Below are 21,761 nucleotides of genomic sequence, written 5' to 3' on the forward strand. Positions count from 1 at the left end.
AATATATTTTAACCACATTTTTATTATTCGACGTTTATTAAAACTTTCTTTTAAGCATTTTTCTCTTTTTTTTTGAACGCGTGTAAACAAATTCGAATTCAAAATCATGCGAAATTGCGCATAGAATTAAAGAATTCACGTACTTTCTTTTTCGAATAATCCCATCGTTTATTCTTCGCCAAGCTCCATTTACCAAATTGATTCGAGTACATTTCTCGTATTCGTCTTTTCCACATGTACGTGACACGTTCTCTCACAAAGTTTTACCGCCTTAAGCTTTAGAAAATAAGTACGTAAGTACTATACTTTTTTTTTTCCTCTTTTCACTGTGAAACCCGCGGGACGTTGGGTTGCGATTGTAGTTAGGACACGTGCCAAGTTACGTTTCTCTTTTCGCTATTGGAATGTTTCAATGATCAATTATAAGAAGTTCTTTAATTGAACGAAGTTATGCAGAAAGTTACTCTCATTTCATTTGAAGATTTTATTGAAAAAACAAAAAAGAAAAGATAGCTTTATTCCTACTAAGTTAAAATTATTAATAATATTTTTAAAAGCTTATTTAATGAGAAGTAATATATAATCCGAATTATTTCTAATTAAATCTAAAAGATCTAACCTCTCTATATCCGTTTTACTTCTAACACGCGTGTTCATATTTTCAAATATAAGAAGAAGAAAAAATCATTTATAAAAAGAAAATAAATGAAAAGAATTATTTTTAATCCATTATTATTTTAATCCATTTAGATTACTTCTGCGTTACTTCGTATATATTTGTGAGAAATGAAATAATTCTAATAAATTGTCACTGACTTTTTATATTATCGAAACAAATGACGACTCTTCGTGAAATTGATTTCTGTCACGGATGACTACGAAGATTATTGCTTAGAAGGGACGCGATGTATTTTTCCGGATTACAATTTTCATTGAAACGGGGAATCGCGTTCGTCCCTTTTCTCTAAAAGCAAAATACGCAATTCCACTCGAATTGATTACGAAATTCGATACACAGAACATATAATAAATCAACTCTAGCGCGCACGAAGCATGAACGATAAATTCAATGTTTCATGATATATTTCTCGTTTAATGGTATTGGTGTTTGTATGATTAAAATTTCGAATGTAACAAATGTATCAATCAATATCGTGCAGTAATAATTGTTTCCCTTCATGCATATACACTCATGTATATTAAATGTAGATGTGCGTTGTATCCTTAGATAATTTTATGCGTGTATTGCGCATAAAATACATCTAAGTAACTTTTGATTAAGTACAATATGTCAATCAAAGTTTCCTCAGCTTGTTCTTGGTAATCGTTAAAACCATTTATCTTCAACGTCACGTAATAAATATTGGGAGTTGTCTGTGTTGTATTCCAAAATGAGACAAAAGAACTAATCCTTGAAGTCTCGACGATAGAATTTACCAAATAACATTTCAAACGCGTTTTCGTGAATAATACTCTGGGGGGGAAAAATAGTTTCCACGTAGTTTAGTTAAATTCCGACAAAAAATTTGAATTATTCTAACTATGAAAACATCTTGAAAGATAAAAATGTAATATAAATCTTTAAGGGGAGAGAGAGAGAGATTCTTCACCTCCTGCAGTGTAATGAATTACTTGAAAGTTTATCAGGGACGAATAATCTTTGTTTCTTATCGTTGTCCGAGACAAACGGATATATAATATTTATATTTTAAATACAAGATAGACACAAGTAAAAATAGTTTAAATGTATCATGGATTTATAAATTACACTTTGTTTTAAATTTCTAATTATACAATCCTCTTAAAAATATTTGTTCCCTATTGCAACACATTAATCCACCAAGCTTCCTATTATAATAAACAAGTCTAATTTTATTCTAATACTCGTATATTTTAGAATAATACAAATTACGATTAAAACAGTGATGAAGTTTGATTGTACAAGTGCATAGAAAATTTCCATACAAACAAGAAGTAGATGTCATAGTTGACTTACAATGTTAGTCGTTAATTAAACGTTAATCGAATCGTTCGTTATCGATTCGTTAATCGTCGCTCTTTCATTCGTGTGGCAATTTTTCTTTTTTTATTATTTTATAGACCGGTCGTACGACCGGTATTCGTGCAACACTTTCCTGAATATTTAACGATCACCGAGAAAGAGAACGAGATGGATGACGATGTTGTGTTAGAAAACTTGTATAATACATTTAGGTACGATTCCAAATGGTTTTTCTCGTTTATAGATTGAAACTAGTGAGGATCGACGAAGAAACACCTAGACTTTCCCATTATCGATGGGTTTAAAGGCGCACCGCCATACAGATATTCCATTTAACTCGAGTGACAGGTTGTCGACCACTTAGGAATTTCTTGCAAACATACAAGTTCCGTATACTTAGATTATTTTTATAAAAAAAAAAAATTAGATTAATATATTATTTGTATTATTCTTAGAGTTGATTGTTTTAATTGGAGGTCTTTTAACTATGAAGAATCCCTAACTGGTTTGAATCGAGAGTTTTCTAATTATTTTCAATATTTATATTGATAGATAAAGATATATTTATTGAGACAGGTTAGGCATCAATATATTTTATAGCATACTAATCGTTCATTCAAGGATGAATAAAAGAAGGGAAATAACTTGGGTACATCGTACTTACATACGTGATCAATTAAGTTGCATATATCTGAAGCGAAACGAATGCTGTCGTAGTGCATATGCAACACTCACACAGACATACGAGTAATAGTCCTTTAGCAACGTACGATTTTAAATTGAAGAAGAGCAAATGTGTTAAACGTGCGAACTTTAGAACCACTTAATAAGAACGATCTTCAGTTTACTCTTGTTATCCAGCTTTCGTTAAAATATACGGGAGTCGTTAAAACGTGTCGTTTTAATTTATCCTCATTTTGCTTGACCAAACAGAAAAAAAACACGCAGTAGAGAAGATATCTCTCTTATTAAGTCGTTAAGTTTACATTGAACAGAATGAACATTAATGCGGTATCAGAAATAAATGATTTCAATAAAATTATGCGTTAACGTTTGCAATAAGATAAAACTCGTTGCAAAGTCATGCGAGATTATTGTATCGACTTGCGGTAAATAAAATTATATTATGAAGGGAAATGATTCTTTATTATTGTTATATCTATATAATTATATTTTGTTTTCTCTGTGAAAAATTAGATAACACTTCCTGCGCAATAATAAAATAAAGAGAATGAAAATAAATCATATATGAGATTAGAAATTCCAAGTCATCCATATTACAATGATATATTTCATATTTATTATTGACCAATTTATAAGAAACTTCGATGATGTTTTAACGACGTTATAATGAAGATGAGAGAACACGTTCACGTAAATTTGTATAATATAAGAATTGATGAAAAGATTCGAAAGAAAGTCAATGTAATTTCGTAGAATTTTCTTCTCACGTATCCCATTCACTTTCACTTTTCATCTTACTTCTGGTACTGCATGTGCATAGTGGTGGTGGTGGTGGTGGTGGTGTTGGTGCTGTTGTTGTTGCACTTCTTACACAGCGCTATGGCAGAGACAAGAAAGACTGTAAAAAATTGTTCGCGAGGAAAACAGGTACTGGTAGCTCGTGAAATCTGTAGTCCTCGAAAGCACGTACGGCTAAGTGTCTCGAAAGATTGCATTCCAAGACCGCAAAGGTCGAATAAATCCTTTCCATCGTTTATCGTTCTCTGCCCGACGGCAGTGTAACTCTCTCTCTCTCTCTCTTTCTCTCTCGTATCTAGCATGAAACTCGTCTCTGACGAAGATTCACTTTAATCGTTGCGAAACTTAAACCATAGCCGTCGAGTTGTTTGAAGACCTTTTAAGGTCGAACCTCGAAGAAATTCTGATCGTTATGGAAAATATCATACCAACCATATACATTCTTAAATTAAATCTTTCAAATGTGAAATTTTTTTTTTAGACGAGGATAATGAAACTCTTGTTACGATATTAATCACCGTAATTAAACTTAGGTTTGTTCTTTCTTTATGAAAGTCTTTGACATTGAATATTCATTAAGAGATAAAAATATAATTTAATTTTTAATTACGTGTATTTTATATTTCCATACGAAAGAGTACTCTTTGTTTTAATAATGAAAGATTTAAATGCGTTTCAACGTAATTTACAACGATGAATAAATTTATTAGCTTTAAATTATGCCAAGATAATTTTCATTTTATCGTTTAAATTATTTTAAGAAATATATTATCTCATTATAATTCGTAATGATACATTGGTTTATTAAAAAACAAAAGAAACATTATAATGATTAAAAAGTTCTCTCGTATGATCGAGTATCATTCGTTTTTACCTTCGTTAATTTTAAGGACATATTTAAAATGCATTTAAATTTAATTTGTCACGGTCCATCGGTTTATTAGAAAAATGTAAATTAATTTAATGAATTAATTCACTCGGGTAATCTCATATAGTCCACTTTCACATGACACGAATTATTCTCTCTCTTTCGTTAATTCGAACAACCTACATTTTAACCTACATTTAATCCTAATTTATTTTATGCTCATCGTGCGAGACAAATCTCTGATTGTAAATGCATAAAAATAGGATAAAAAAAGTATCGAAAAATGGAAAGCATTTGATTGAATTCTTATTCTTTTTCTTCTTTCGTTATACATTTTGCTCCCTAATTTTTACTGACTCGTTTAATTTTGCTCCCTCTACCCCCTCCCCCCCAATCCACGGAGCTTGACGTAAGAAGGAAAAATCGTTTTTACGAGAGCGGGAACTTACGTTGAAACGTATATAAATCATGATTTATGATCGGTTCAAGCGCGAAAGCGGATGCGAAGGAGGAAGATGAGGATAGTCTAACATACACCACCCCTTCTCGCCATCTCTTTCTCATTCTCCCTCTCTTTTACACCATAACAGATCGGAGTTCGTTCAGTTTTAGCGGCTGCTAACACATCGCATATTATTTATGTTCCTTAGCACGCAACGTAGTGTCGTTTCATACCTCGTGTACTTTTATTGCATCTTTCCTTCTTTCTTTCTCTCTCTCTTTCCATTGCGTTATATACTCATTGTATAGAAAAAGAGATAAGCAGAAGAAGAAAAAAAAGGGAAACGGAAAAAAGAAGGATGCATTTCGGTAGAGAAAAAACTACTAAATTTACACGTTCGCGTGTTTAATCGATTTCTCGAACATACGATCGGTGATTCGTGACATTAAATAGCCTAATGAGATACTTTCGAAAACTATTGAATATTAAATCTTCCGATTAACGAACGGTAACTTTCGTTAGTAAGAAAAAAAATGCTAATTGTTTTCTTATCATCGGTTATGATTCGTGTAGAATTATTTTTCATTTATTTCATATTTATTCGATTATACGAAGTTACGATAAATTTGATAAATCGGTATATATACATATATATTATACGTAAACCTAAAAGAATGATCCAATATTGTTGTTTTATTTCTCGGTAGAACACATCCAGCTAAAAACCGCGAATAATAATAATAATGAAGAACGCTCACTGTGGTCCATACTGGGTCTTTCATAGCGACCCTCAGAAATGTCTACTATTCATGACGAAACAGAGAATACCACAATGCCCATTTTGGCGGCGTTATGTGACATAAAAGGTCTCCGCATCTGTCGCTCCAACACAACGAGCACGAGAAGAAAATGTTCAGTGTTGAGAGTTAAAGCGTTGTTCGCGAGTCGACAAACTTTGGCGCCCGTGGTTAGTTCCGTTTATTTAATGCGCAAAATTTATAGTCTTGGCAAAGAATAAATGTTTCTTCCGCGAAGGCATAATCATTCCAAAGCAAAGTAAAATACGTTAACAGCGCACAAGTTTCGAGTATGCTTTCTTTTGTTTCAATGGCACGTCATTATTTTACTTACGATTTCTATCCTAGCTACGAATTAGGGTTGCTCGGAAAGTACGTGCTGCCAATAATTATTTTTACTACTATTTTCTCAAAAGATTAGCAAGAACTTTCTGGGCAAGCAAATGTTATTTACCATTAAACATTCCAACGAATATTTTCCAAATGTAATTCTTAAGAAAGAATTAAAGAAATAATTTCAAAGAAAGAACCAGGTGGTAGGACAATCGCTGATCCACGTTTACGTCAACGAAATTCGAGTAGTAGTGTTTCAGATTGACTCTCATGGTGTGGTCTTTCATGGAAGTAGTGAACATAAGCGCGATATTCCAAGCTGGCCATGTGCCTCTTTGCTTTTATGACGAGCTAGCTGCACCGTTGAAGAACGACCATTGGAAAAATCAAACGTATATGCGTGTAGTACCTAACTACTGCGTAGTAGGTAACGATTAAACCGAGAAATAAGGGCCTTAGCTGTAATTCACATCCATTTGCACCCATATAATTTATATCGTCGTCTCGCTCTTGCATACCTACAAGAGTCTATTTGAAAGAAGCGAATTGCCAAAGGGTGCACACTAACCCTCGATTTTGTATACCATCTCTTTCTCTTTCTTTCTCGGTCGCGCATTTCTTTTACTCTACAGTTTATTTACGAAGCTTACAATTAGTTTACGAGCTGCTGTGTAAATCACGTACAAGTTTTGTGATCGTAACAATCGACACAAATGGGAGGAGAATTTGCATCATTCGATGCACACGCGAATGAAATTTGATGTAAGAATAAAATATTACGAATATTGTAATATTGTATGCACATTGATGGTTTATAAATGCAATTAAATGTTTTCGGTAAAAATTCAAAATCATATATGTAATTATAGATATTGAAATCATTGAAAACAAAGGGACGTTGAGAATTTTAATGAATACTATATCACGATTACAAATTATTAATCATTTTCACGTCCCATATGTTCGCAATCATTTGAGATTTTCAACGGATAGCGTTAATAATTGGAACGTTAAGAAGAAAATAGGACTTTCAACGATATAATGATCGATAATAAAATTTAAACTGCACCATCACGAGATCGTGCGTGCCGATGTTACCTCGATACGTTTAATCTTCTAAGATGTTTAATTACGAGATACGAAAGATCGCCTTTTTGTGTTTCCTACTTTCCTGCGCTCCAATTTCAACGATATCAAACACCCATCATACTACTGAAAGTTTATGTAAAGCGGCACGTATTCGCATGATCAAACAATAGACTAGTGACAGCAAATAGTACATTGATAGTAGACAGTTATAATTTCAAATGAGACATTCCATAAGTAAGAACGTTTAGGTGAAATCGAAAGTTTACATAGGTATATGCGTTTCTTGTCCCTTTCATATTCAATCTACAAGGTGTTCCGGAAGTATAGGACCATTAAACAAACTTTGTTAGATTAAAATCATATAACTTTCATATTTGTTCTTTCATGGAGTGTTTGGAAAGTTTTAAATTATAGAAAATACTTTACCAATATCTTTCTAGAGATAGGTATGACCTATTTTTTGGGCACTTTGAGTATTCATAAAAAAGAAGATTTGCAATATAAGTAAAAAGTAAAGTCCGTTAGAAGTTTAGTTTTCCATCTAAAGAAGTAACCGAAGGAACGAAGCCAGACCTACTACGTTCCGTCAGACAATTACGCAACGAGTTGGAATGCAAGGCAGCGCCAATAACGCTAGTTACACTTTAGCTTGGTCTTTCGATACGGTATTATCCGTGACTTCGTCTTGCTCGGTTATCCTCGTCGCCGTTGTCGTTGTCGTTGTCGTCGTCGTCGTCGTCGTCAAAGTTCTTTTTCGACGATAGAAACACTTTTCTAACACACGTTTCTGAATGCAACCATGTCCAATCGCAACTTACTTGCAACGAGCACACAAACACATATAAACCATTTATACATATGGTCAAATATATTGGGTTGGCCAATAAGTCCATGTAAGTTTTGCTGTTTATTTACTTAGAAAAAAAAAGAAAACCCCATGGACTTATTGGCCAAGCAAATACATACTAACGTGTAGCCACACGTACGAAAACTAATACATTCATACATGAACATATATATAAATGCAAATATACATACATAAAAACATATGTACATATAGCAAACATACATATATTCATACGTATAAAGATATGTGCATATGTGCATATGTGCATACGGTGCATATATACATAGATACATACATACACATATATTAAGTCTGTCGATAAGTCGTTTGCCTTTCTCTCTTCTTCGAGTTAAACCACTGGGAGATACATGTGCCTGCAGAAAGACCGCCATAGGCGTTCCATGCAGTGCATTACAGCGCTCCAGTTTCGATCCCACGTGACTAACAAACAAGATAGAAAGAGAGAGAAAGATTTTTCCTGTACTCTACTAACTTATTCTCTCAGTCTCAGACACCACGTTTATTTACCTTGGTTAAAAGGATTTTAAAGGTGGCATCCTGTTTGTTTCTCTCTTTTTCTTTTTAACCCGATAGAAAGATATTTTCGCATAGAAAGAAAGACCACCAGTGTTCTCAGCAGACTCCTTTCATAGATTCCCCTATGTTAAAGGATTGGATAAAATAGTTTCTCGTGTCAGACATAAAATTCTTCTTCCTTCGTTTTGCTTCGCTTATGCTCGTAATATGTAGTTGTTATATGTGAAATGAAGTAATCGAAGTTACATTAAAGGATAGTACAGGATATCATTATTCCTAGCACGAAGAGTCTAACACCGGATTTAAACTTTCTCCGACAGGCATACCAACCCCCTTTACGATCGAATATATTATCAAGAAATATTCCTATACAACCAACTCGCGCTGACACACATAGTTCTTCCTTTAGGCTGTTCACGTTGTTGTTGTTGTTGTTGTTGTCTAGTGTATCGTGTTGCGTTATTACAACAATATTAATATTACCATGGCATCGCAATAACGGCCCTAATAATCAAAGTCTTCGGACTCGGTTATTTCGTTCTGATCGCGTTACGCTTACACCAGAACTGTCATTATATGCCACTTGCGAAAATGTACCTTTACGACGTGTCATTACTAAGGGAAAATATGAGAACATTGCTAAGGAGACGATCATCTTGCGTGTCCTAAGCGAACAGGGACAAATGGAAAGTGTTACGTATTTTTAAAGGAAATAAATGTAAAAAGAAATAAACTTAACAAATTCTACAGTTTATTTCCTTATACGGTAAGACAGGTATGATATAACGTTTAAATGACAGGATTAGAAATGGCGCGTATCGATTATTCGCGATACTGGAATTCGAAATTAAATAAAATATCGTAGAAATTCTATTAGATAGGAATTATATTTGATGTAACATTTAATTGGGAATACTTTTTAATATGTTTTGTTAGCTTTCTCTTTTCCTCTCTGTTAGTAATCGTTGGTAAAAAATTGGATATTTAAATTGGACCACCTTAAAATCTCTCAGTTGTCTACAATTTTATGACAAAACATTTTTTCCCGAAGTGTTTATTTTCTTTTTTTTTTCTTTTTCAAATAAAACCACATAAATTAGCTGTTCAAATTAAAATGACTAATCCAGTATACTACGTACTTTCTCTTTTAAATGGTCAATATATTCGAAAATAAATCGGATAAATGTCGAAAAAAATCGGACGAATCTTGGAGCGTGTTCGAAATATCGACAATTCGATTTCTGTGAGTTTCGACGTAACTCGGCATATCGAAATATGGCTCGCCATACGAATTAAATGAACGTCCCGGTTGTCGATGCATTGTCATTCAAATAGTCATTCGAATGGCCGATGTGTCAAGGTTGGTGAATAATATTGGACAATTATTCGCTTCCATGCTTCAACTTACAGTACGATGATTCTCACAATACAAAGGCGAGACGGATGCTTATGATTTACGTAAGCAATCGTTACGATCTATCGAGATCACGATTGGAGAATGATTATTACGAATAAAAGTGAACGATTCAAACATGTTCGTTCAATGCAACTCGAACAATTCGGTGCAATATTTTTTCAAACAATTTCTCTTTTTCTAATATCATTTAAACATTTATTTATTTCATACGTTTAAGCTAATACCGAACAGTAAAACGACATAACTCTGTTGTTAAGAATCGGTAATTAAAACGGTAACGGTATAAATCGGTATAGACGTAGACTTAGTTAAAAAAAAAAAGAAAAGTAGAACAGTGAGTAGAAAAAAAAGTCTTGAATTCTGGGTCGTAGATAATAGTATGAAGTGTAATATTACGTGTGAATTTCACTCAATGATGTTCGATATAATCGAGAATGGTTACGAGTTAGACCACGCCTATAATTTATAAGTATGGAATTTACGACATAAGACTAAATAATAATATACGTTCCCGTTACGGTGTATCATACATATTGTGCATACAAATAAGAGTATTTAAGTATAACGTATGCCGTTAATTGTGAATATCGTTAGCGTTTATTATGTGAATACGTTAGTCGAGAGGAAAAGCAAAGTGAGTAGCTATATCGATCCTAATCACAAATGAAAAAGGATGTGTTGCTAGTATAGTTACCAACTATTGTTCGTTGAAAGTAACAAATGATACCCTTTTAAATATATCTGTATTCTCGTGTTTTCAAAGTAACATCTTCGAGGAATCTCTAATTCGATCAACTGGCTACTTCACGGAAGTTCGAGTTCTGAGGTAATATTCGTAATAATAATAATAAGGAAATAAGGAAGGAAGAAATCCATACACTAACAGAGGGCAAGGAACCCTTAGTTTATACAGTACGAAGAAACCAAGTGCATTCTCTCGTTAATCTCGAAGGAACGGCAGGCAGGCAGGCAGGCACCAGCATCTTTCTCCGCGTTTCCTCGACTTCGTCTTCCCAAGCGATTTTAACGGTATATTCGAAAACCAAGTCACGTGATATCTCTCGAGGCCTTCTTCTACTTCGTCTTTGGAATACCGATATCGTTTCTTTGTCCTTTTCGAGAATATCGCTGCATGTTCAAGGGGTAAGACGTGGCGACGTGTCCTTTTCAAACACACACGACCACGAAAAATATCTTTCACCGAGTCTAAGATAATATCAATTTCTCTCTTCGACTTTGTCACGTAGATAATTTCTTTCAATTTTTATCTACTTTTCCTTTTTATCGTTTTCTAGTCAATATTTACACGTGTATTTACCGGCACGGGTGATAATAGTTCTGTAAATCTAGGGAGTATAACTTTTTCTTTTTTCGAAAAATGTAACTCGACGGAATATAATCTTAAATTTTGACACGAGTTCAAATAGTCGTCGTAATTTTGTATTATCACTTTTACTAAAAATTATTTGACTTTTCTTCGTCATGTTACTAAGCACACAAGTAGAAAGTATCTCAAGAAAATATTTCGTCTCGAATGCTATCACGTATACGGATAATTATTTCTGATATTTTTTTATTTGAAAAAAATTTTACTTTTATTTTTTTTTTCTCATTCCTATAATCAGACCTTATAGCGTATGTTCACGATCACTGTAATTTTTTCTTATAAATTATGCAAGCGTAACTTCGTCGAGAACATTAGAGTAAAGACGCGTAGTACTTTCCAAACGAATCTCGACTATAAAAATACTTCATCTTGAATTTGCTCACGTATTAGATAGTTGTTTTTCTGACCTTTTTCTTTTCTTCATCTTTTTTTCTTTTTTCCCAGATAATCGGTGCTTCCACGTGTACTTAGGAGCATAGGTGAATTATTAGTGACATTTTATAAATCATGCAAGTGTAACTTTTTCGAGAAAAAAAATATCATTGTGGTTTGTTGCCTTCACACCTTTCAACGATACAAATCTATAAAGGCATTGTTCCACTTATTAACGTTCCTCGTGCACCAGTACACACACGTGGGTCGAGCACAACATGCATTCATTATCACGGACGAATTGTTGATAATCGAGAGATAATATAATCGCTTGCGTAACACGTGAATTAGTTAGAGAGTAACTGTTTTAATATTATTTGTATTCTTTGTACTCTCTCTCTCTCTTTCTCTTGTATATTTATTTATAATTTAATTATCCTATTTTTACATGTTTTAATCAATTATATATTTAATATTGTATGAGATGAAATATTACTGTTACTTTGCTCAAAATTACTCTCACATATATATATTGACATTTAACTTTAATTTTCATAATTTTGACCGATCTTTCTACGAGCGAAACAATGTTTTATTTTCTTCAGTTAGAATATATAAAAAATGAAAAAAATTTTCCCATAAATGAGATTGAAAATTTGATCCTTAGGAGGTTGAATGTAATTTAGGAGAGGAATCGTGTAACACGAACGTAGCATGATAGCTCGTTAATTAGGGATAAAATCGACCAACTTTTCTCCGCTTACCATATTCACGGGGATGAAAGCGAAAGGCCAACTCTAACTGCAAACCGTTGAGATTGTTTCGAAGGATAACTAGAATTCTATGCACAGTTTCTTTAGCGATTATGGCTTGTGCAATAATACGAATCGGGCATGGTCGTGTTATAAATGTATTTTAATGGAAACAACAAAAATTCGATATAAAAGTCAAGTAAAAACGAATGTTGTGTACTAGTGTTTAACATGAAATAAATGTAACATTTTGTAAATAACTGTTGATATTATAATTGAATTTTCATCGTAATCCAAAATGGATGATAGCAAAACCGTTATAATCTTTAGATTTACATGCCTGACTCGTCGTCACCATTCTTTGCACGAATTAACAAGAAACTGCTTAGATTTAACCGCAATTCCCCGTTGGTATCGCATTCCTATCTGATTATTACAACGAGATTAACCTCCTTTGCTGAGTCGACTTTAGAGAGACAAGAAAGTTCACGAATCTCTGATACCGAATCAATAAAACAACAACAAAAACACGCGTCATAAAAAAATAATAAACAAAATATCCTTTATCTTATTTAATCAATTTATATTTGTTATTTATTTCCTAACTAATAATTTATTTAATTGTATACGATAAAATGTACGCAAGATAAATCTTTCAACGGTGTCTCGAAACGTATGGTTCAAATTGAAATTAATCGAGCCGAAAAGGACGTAAATATTTTCACATCTCTTCCGGTGGTATTTCAATGGGTTGATGTTTCGAATAGGATGTTAATGAATGTGCCGTTAAAGTGCCGCGAATCGACGTAAGAATAACAAAAACTTTACCTTGAAATAGCATAAGAGATTTCGTTAGGTTTAACGAAAAGTACGATAATGGTTTGTAGGATCCTTGCGATTTCGTCGTGCAGCTGTCGCGGTTGCGAACATTCTCTGGAGAATTCATGGAATAGGGAGTGAAAAAGAGAAAGGGATAAAAAGTAAAAGAAAAAGAAAAAGGAAAAAAGAGAGAAGAAAAAGGACATGACAAGGGAGAAGATCAGGAGAATGTTGACCAGCCGTGACTCTAAAAATATAACGGCAAAAGAGGAGAGACGTCTTCGGGTGCAAGCCGCGAATCCGCTTTTACTCTCTTCGAAAGCACGCGTGGTGTGTGCCTTAGAAAGGAATTTTGGTGGATGCGTCAGAGCATAAAGTGTGAGATACAACTGTGTGTAAAAGTGAGTGAGAGAAAGCGAGAGAGACAGAAGGGAATACGAGTTTGGATCCTGCGTCATGGATACCATTATGGCAAAACCATTGCCATTTTATACTAAATTCTACGAACAAACTCATTCTGGTTCTTTGACCAAATTAGATTAACTGTTACTTACATTTATCTTCTCGACAAAATAAACAACGTTTACACTTTTCAAGGGAATCCTTTTAAAACGACAAATCTTCGAATATCTTATTGCACTATCGAAATATAATATTTTTATTTAGCTGCAATATAAGCGTTATACGATTTTCTAATTAATTCCAATCAAAATTATATTCAAGACAAATTTGCAATTTTACACTTAGGTGTATTTTGTATGGATTTAAAAGTTAGAGGAAAGAAAAAAAAAAAGAAAGAATCCGGGAAAGAACGTGCGAACATTTACTCCCCCAGTATGTTTTAGCAAAAGAATGCCTTTGCATCGGTACGTTTTTATTGTAGTCGTATTACCAGCAATATACGAGTTGATTAACGCAATGCGTTCCGTAATTAAAGCTGCTCGTGGATTTCTAGAGGCGCGTGTATCCATGTGTGCGTGGATTAGACGATGTTTGCAGCTCATTATGTCGAATATACATATATATACTCAACGATGGAAAGCCGAGGAAGATCATACTCGGCGTTATATAATCCGACAAGTTTGTGCCTTAGCAAGTATTTACAAAACGTAATACCGTTCCTCATCTTCGATATTCAGGAAGCAACGGAATTATTTTCTGTTTTATTTAATAGACAGCGATGATCACTCGAGCACGAAAGATCTTTCACGACAAGAATTATATTTTATTACCGATGGAAAAATCTTTCAAAGCAGTTCGTGACGAAGTAAATCTTAACATCTTGAAACGAACCTATGGACGAGAGAAAGAGAGAGAGAGAGAGAGAGAGAGAGAGGATCGACCGGTTTAATTACGTTACTTTAAGAAAGATTACGACGGAAATGAAAGAGAGATTCTGGATTAGAAATATTTGTGTTTAAGTTATAAATTTGGTAGATGATATAAGGAGGAGAGGATATATCGCGTTGTACAAATTGATGAGATTGCTGAATTTCAATGCATTAGTAAATTTTGATCAATTTTACGTACAATCATTTTATGAAGTGTTTGTTTGAATCATTGTTTTATAGGATCGATTAACATTTTACGAATATCCCGCGTAATTCGTGTCAATTGAAAAGTTTCACGATCGTTTCGCGCTTTACTTTTTCTTCCGAGCAAATTGGTACGGAAATAAACCTGTTATCGGGTTCGTGCTGAACTTAAGTATGTATGTATATATGTAAGAGCCGAGTTTTGTTATGCTTCGTCGAGCTCGCACTATTTCGCTTGGTAGACACGCTCCTACATTGTGCGTTGATGAATTCTAAGAACTTTAACGTAAGATCGTAACATTAGAAGATTTGAGATATTAATTAGCTATGTAAGTTAGCAGAAAGAAACGATTCGATACTATCCAAGTTTTGGAATCGTCAGCAACATTTTTTCCTGCTTTCGTCATCGATCAGCGTTCACCGAAACGCACCGCAATATGATTTCTTTGCTGATAAAACTTGTGTTAATCATTTTTCATATACATATACGTTAACATTTTTATGCTGTTTTCTTTTTTGTAGAAGAAAAAAACAACATTGCACGAAATGAATAATTTACGTTAATCGAGGAAAGTTTGAATAGGTAAAAAGAAAACTATGTCGTATTTTTTTCTCACCTATCTGTTTATAATTGACTGTACGTATAACTAGTGACATGTGATGTCACACGGTGATGTAGTTCAGAAATAAATTTGCATTGCAATACTATAGCATACGTTTAACACGTTCTCGATAAAGATAAAGTCAACTTTCATGCTTCTGTGAAATATTTTCCTCATAAAGTGAAACTTAAAAGTAGAGTTTTTTTCAGACTCGTACTTCGAAACTTTTCACAGTAGCCTCCTTACCTCTCCTCTTTATTTTCCCCCCCCCTTCACGAAAGTCATTATAGATTACAAAATGGAAATTTCTATGTGAATTGTTTTCCCTTCTAGAAGAGACTTCCTTTTAAAATCGTAAAAACATCGAGATTTCAATCTTCTATATTAAAAGATTCTTGCTATTTTGTAAAAAATAAAAAATAAATAAAAACGTAAGAATATTGAAGATAACGCAACCTCGTGTGACACGTAAAAAGTGTATCTATCGTTCGACTTTATTTCTTGAGTAGCATATAATAGCAGCAAAACATATTCAGGTCAGATATCGTACAAGTGCCACCAAGAAGAAACCTTTTATGTTCACCAAGCACTATTCCCCCTTCGTTAATTGCGTCAGATTTGTGTAAATGCATTTTGTCATATTTAATTTAAATTGATATGAAAAATATATTCGATAAAAAGGAAAAAACTAAACGTATCGTTTACAGTTTCCTGATTACTATTAATTCTTTCAATTATAATTATTTTCTTAGCTTTTTCCTAGTTATTTATCACTTTTTTTTAATAGTGGACAAGTGTTTTCTATTTCACGTTGTTATTTCCATATTTTTCAAAAACATTTGAGAATGAAGTTAATCTTAAATTATTATTTTTATATTAATAAAAATAATATCTCTATATAATCACTTCTTTATTTTATTTAAATTGAATTTTATTTTATTATCTAATAAAATAAAAGTGTTATGTTAAATGTCACGTAAGAGAAAACTGAAAAGATCTAAAAACAAATTAGTATCTCTCTCTCGTCGCGTCAGCAATGACGTCGTAATGCTAAAGTTTATATAATGTATTCGTTCGCAAAAAAAGGATTGAATTTAAAGTAGTATAAATCAAAGCAGGAAATTTTTTCATATAATTTTAATCGTACATTAACATTCCGCGAATTTAAAATTACATTCTTTTTTATTTCTTTCGTTTTAATTAACATAAAAATTAACCGATTCTCCTTGACTCGATGACACGATCAAGATAGTGCTCGTATAAAAACGATAAATCTCAAATCAACTATACTTTCGTTTTATCCTTTTGCTGAACTAAAATCTCTCGTAGTTGTGAATACATGGTTGTTATCTACTCAAGTTAAGTACGTCTTGTATTCTTCTTCGATTAACAGTTCCGGTATTTGATCTGAGAGATCATCTTTGATGCACTTTGGCGCCTCGAGGACCGTCTTTCAAAACGAAAAAGGTCAATGCAATTAGTGCATCGTATGATCTTAAGCGTGTTCTTTTATAAAACGTATAGTAGATATAATCTAAAATAAAATAATAATAGTAATAAAATACTAATAAAAAGGAAGATCAAATTAAATATATTTGAATTTAATTACTTAGAAAAGTATAATAATGTACGATCTTATCTTCGTTTAATCTTTCGTACTACGTATTATATTATAACGTGAAATATCATCTGTGTATATACAAATATCTTCCTTGTTGAGTTTGAAAGAATTAATGCTTCATTAATCATCAGAAGTATACTTCTCTGCATCAACTCAAGCGACATACTTTTCTTCGTTATTAGCGATAAGATAGGCTCGTATAGTTTGTATGTTTTTTAAATAAGCAATGTGCAATCGTAAAGGAACGTACATTTGATATTGTTACACGTGCGATAGATCGAATATCAATACACGGAACGAAATGATTCTCCTCGTAACACGCTTCTTCTCGTTTTGTCTTTTTTATCATTCCTCGTGGAAAAAAAAAAAATTATCTACGCTTTTTGCTCGGTGTTAACCTTGAGGATGTAACAAAAAAAACATGAATAGAAGAAAAAATAAAGAGTAAACGTTATTTTCTCTCTCTCTCTCTTTCTGGATTCTCAGAAAACGTTTGGAGACTAAACGTGAGGTGACTAATAAGTATTTAAATATGAAAATGAGAACGCGCAAAATATTTTTGGAATATCTGGATAATTCCTAAATTTATATTTTTTGGCAAACATTTTGAAGAACGTAAAATTCTTCGTAAAATTTCTAACGTGAAAATGTTTATAATTATTCCAAACGTTATTCGTGTAATCGAATTTCTAAGAGATTGTAATAAATGATATAAAAATTTGTGTAGTGTGATTTGTGAAAATAAGGCATAAGAAAATATTGATTTTCGTATATGATTTAGCATGTCAAAGATACCGGTATCGTATACGCTTAAGGTGTACAGAAGCAGAAACTGTCGATAATGTTTATATGCATTCATAAATTCCAACGCGCCTATGCAAATCCTCGATCGAATTCATTAGTAACGTGAATGGCTTACGAGCGGATGTATAGAGAAAGGAAGATGATGAAAAGTAGATAAAGAAAGAGAGTTCTTAGATGATTTCCAAATGTTATAACGTAATAACAAAATGTCACGATGACAAATCACGAAATATTATTCATAATTATTCTCGTCAAATAGGTTTTTTTTTTATTTCTTAAAGGAATATTAAATATAATTTTGTTTAATGACTCGTATAATTGTATTTGACTCTCGAATATCAATGCGTACATGAACAATTTAAAAGAACTTTTGTTGAGAATAGAGAGTAACTGAAATATACTCGGTGACCAGGAAGTCCTTAAAGAAAAAGGGTTGAAAAGTTTTGAGCCTCGCGTGTCAAGCTCCACTCGAATGAACGAACGCCGATCAGGGATGACCAACGTTATGGTCGACGTGTTAACAAAAAAAAAACAACAACAAAAAAGAAAATGAAAGTAAAAAGATAGATCAGCGATGTTCGTGACCTCGTAGAGATCCTCGTAGAAACCTCGCCCACGTATTTAAAGTACTTACGTATCGATCGTATCGATAGTAGGCGTATTGACAGACGCGTTAGATTATGCGGTCGCGAAAGCTCGCACCGTTGGACGCGATCCTATGCAAACTCCTATTGAATTACAAGCTCGAACGGCACACGAGTAAAAGAGAGGATAGAAAGAGAGATAAAATGATAGATAGATGGATAGAAAAAGATAACAGAGAACGGAGACACGGAGGAAGCTAGTCTCGCACCAGGTAAATTCTTGCTCGGGTCGGGGTACTACTCGCCAACGCAAATACTTGAAGAAGCTTTCGCAACTAAGTGCGATCGGCCTGCATCTAAATATCACGTTGCCGTTGTACTCTATTCACGTTTGTATAAGTGTGTGTGCGTGTATATGTGTGGGTGCACCTTAAACCAGAGAGAGAGAGAGAGAGAGACAATCGCTTCTTACAAACCCTTCACCACCACTACCCCCCACCTAAAAATCATTTTCCTTCTTCTCCGTTTTACACCAACACTACCATATAGTAAAGCAAGGTATTTTAGCAGGTTGATGCCTCCGTACGATTTATCCTCTCCGATAGTTTCTCTTTCTTTCTTTCTTTCTTTCTTTCTTTCTTCGAGTCATCTTTCAAAGGCTCACGCCCCCCGAGTTCAACTGAAGAGAGTTCGAGTTTATTAAGGAGTGGGGAGGGGATAAATAATACGTTATCGCGAGAATGAATTTCTTGAGGATATATAGGTAACGTGTAATGAAACTCAAACGAACTACTACTTTTCTCCACCGAAATCGATTTTTCTCTGTCGGTGGAGAAAGACGAAATGTTCTCTTACGAATTTCGTAATCGATCCTGAAACTTTTAATGACCATTCGCGAAAGATGCGATAATCAATTTGACCACAGGAGTGAGCTTTCATTGTTGTCAAACAACAACAACAGATCCTAATTTAGATTTTTGAGGAATCGAAATTCGACTCACGTTTAATCTCGGAACGGATGCGGATCTGCCGTTGATTCTTCGCCGACGTAAAATCCTAGCTCTTTCGCGATCCCTTCTGGTGCATCTGTCGTCCTGTCGTGGTATCAAACTGGTAGACGATCGTAGGAGCGTGGTATTCGTTGATTCAGCTCCATCTTCCTTGAGAGAACGCACACCAACGAGGACGCATCCTTCGTCCTCGTCGACACCAGCGACGTTACAGTTGCTGCAGTTCCGCATTCCATCAGCTTCCAAGGTGGTCGTGTTTGCGTTCGTGGTTGTCGTTATTGTTGCTGCTGCTGCTGTTGCAGCAGTTGATATCGTTGTCCCTTCGTTTGTCGTTCTAATTGATAAATCTTCGGTAGATCTCGAGAAAGATATACGAGAACTTTTACGATATTTCCTTCGTTCGATCACAAAGGAGGATGCACGAGCTCTCGTACTGTTGAACGTGGAAAACGTATCGTTTCTCGAACGATATCTCGTAGTCGTAGTAGTTGTCGGTGATTGGTGGACGCCTTCGTCTAAGATGATTTTCAAGTTCGACGAAGACGCCCGAGGCGAATTATCATCGGTCGAAGATTCGCCTGAACCTGGCGCTGAAAGTGTACGCCTAAGGACACGACCACCTTGATCGTTAGCATCGATCTTAGAGATCGATGCTGTACAGTTCTTTGTAGAAGCTCGCGTCAGGGTGTCACGATAACAGAAATTCACGATAGTCGTTGTTTGTTTTCCTACGTGGGACTTGCTATTCCTATTTCCATCGATTAGATCGATCTTTCGTTGACCCTTCGATTCGATACTCGTCGAATGCAGTAAACGTAATTGAATTCGATTTTTCGAATCCGATTTTTTGCTGCCACTGTCCGATAAACTATCGTTTATCTTGTCATTGGTATTGTTAGACGTTGAATGACGAGAATTAGAAGAAGGTGGCGGTGGTGGTGGTGGTGGCAACGGTGGAGGTGGTGGAGGTGGAGCTCGTTTCTTTTCTGGCCACGAGTTCTCGCATCTTCCGTCGACGTCGACGCACTGACGGACGGAGATCAGACGGCAACCGCCGTCCTCCCCACTATCTTCCTCAGTGATATACATCCGAAATAACTAACGCTTACGTTCAAACTCTCGCGTCATCTCGTACTCCTAGGACTGACGTCTTACGCAAAGACGCCTTGTGTTAGTTTTTCTTCTTCTCTTTCTCCCTCTTCTTCTCGTTCTTCTTCTTCTTCTTCTTCTTCTTCTTCCTCTTCCTCCTCTTCCTCCTCTTCTTTTTTATTATTTTTATTCTTTTTCTTCTCTTCAGCCTTGACAAGTTCAAGATCAAACATTTTATTCATAAACTTTGGTCTCCCACGCCATTGGAAAAATGGAAAAAATGTATATCACGTAAAAAACTTTGATTTGAAGGCCAATTCTTATATCCTCGATGAGAGTTTACACGATGATTAATGTGATTTACAAGAAAGTTTATTGATTTCAACGTGGTAATGTGAGAAATTGCTGGAAGATCTCTCGAACGTGAAAGTTTCTATGCAACACGCGATTGCTATACCCAGTGAATGATAATCTTCTTCTTTCTCTGCTCGCCACGGGACACTATGTTATCACCGACGAGAATAAATTCTATTCGGAAAAGTCTAGACACTTTTCATGTGTTAATCGAATAGGCAATATCGTATTTTTACCAATTTACCTCTACGGTTTCTTTATTTTTATTTAGATTATATTGGCTCGGTGTCACTTGTGTCAATTACTTAATTACGAAGATGACGTTAGAAAAAGAAATTGCATTTCCTTATAGGAATTAAAAAATAAGTACTGCACGAGATCGGCTTCTATTATTTCTTGTCAATTGTGTCAAAGACGTTGGCGAATAAATATGAAATTATTGATCGAGATATCCAATTACCTTCTCTGTCAACAAGGTTTCATAATGTTAATAATTGAAAAAAAAAGAAAAAAAGAAACGAATTAAATCAATTTATGTAAAATACGTCTGGTGTATGTCAAATGTTCGAATTACAGTCGAATGACATTAGAAAAACCTCTCCTGTCACTTGTGTCAACTTTCAAAAACTATGATACCGTTTGAGAAAAAAAAACTAAAAAATATCTGTCAACGCAACTGAACCCAGTTGTCACAAAAAAAGGATAGAAAAGAAAAATATAAAAAAAGATAACGAAGACCGGACACGGTTTTTGACGAGGCTTACGGTAGGTCGGAAAAAGGGACGACGCCTTTGCGTCGAGTGCCGTTGGCCTACTGCGACGGCTCCTAATCCCGACGTTCGACTAACGCGTGCACACTACGTACACACACACGCAAACACCCAGAGAACACATATACACGTCACATTCGATCGACAACCATACACACGTACATAAAGAAAGAAGGATAGGCACAAGTTAACGCGAACTAATAAGTGCACGATACTATTACTACTGCAAGTATAGTTCTACTATACAA

At 34.3% G+C, this 21,761-nt stretch overlaps 2 protein-coding genes across 3 annotated transcripts in view; both read right to left on the reverse strand.

The window, feature by feature from the left end:
* Window positions 1-21,761, reverse strand: part of LOC122522807 — a 224,813-nt gene that overhangs the window by 5,828 nt on the left and 197,224 nt on the right. The window lies entirely within an intron of this gene.
* LOC122522808 (lisH domain-containing protein C1711.05-like) lies at window positions 35-21,208 on the reverse strand. The gene is made up of 2 exons (XM_043644078.1): window positions 19,292-21,208; window positions 35-396 (listed from the first exon to the last, which is right to left on the reverse strand). The coding sequence occupies exons 1-2, from the start codon at window positions 20,387-20,389 to the stop codon at window positions 301-303; spliced, it is 1,194 nt and encodes a 397-aa protein (XP_043500013.1). The 5' UTR covers window positions 20,390-21,208; the 3' UTR covers window positions 35-300.

Source organism: Polistes fuscatus, unplaced genomic scaffold (assembly GCF_010416935.1).
Source record: "Polistes fuscatus isolate 324 unplaced genomic scaffold, CU_Pfus_HIC Scaffold6, whole genome shotgun sequence".
Lineage (NCBI taxonomy): Eukaryota > Metazoa > Arthropoda > Insecta > Hymenoptera > Vespidae > Polistes > Polistes fuscatus.

Excerpts from the sequence above, each read along its gene's own strand:
- LOC122522808 (XM_043644078.1), bottom strand. The coding sequence starts at position 20,389 with ATGTATATCACTGAGGAAGATAGTGGGGAGGACGGCGGTTGCCGTCTG. Across the intron at positions 397-19,291 it reads CATCCGTTCCGAGATTAAAC|CGAAAAGAGAAACGTAACTT; the intron begins GTGAGTCGAATT and ends ACATTCCAATAG.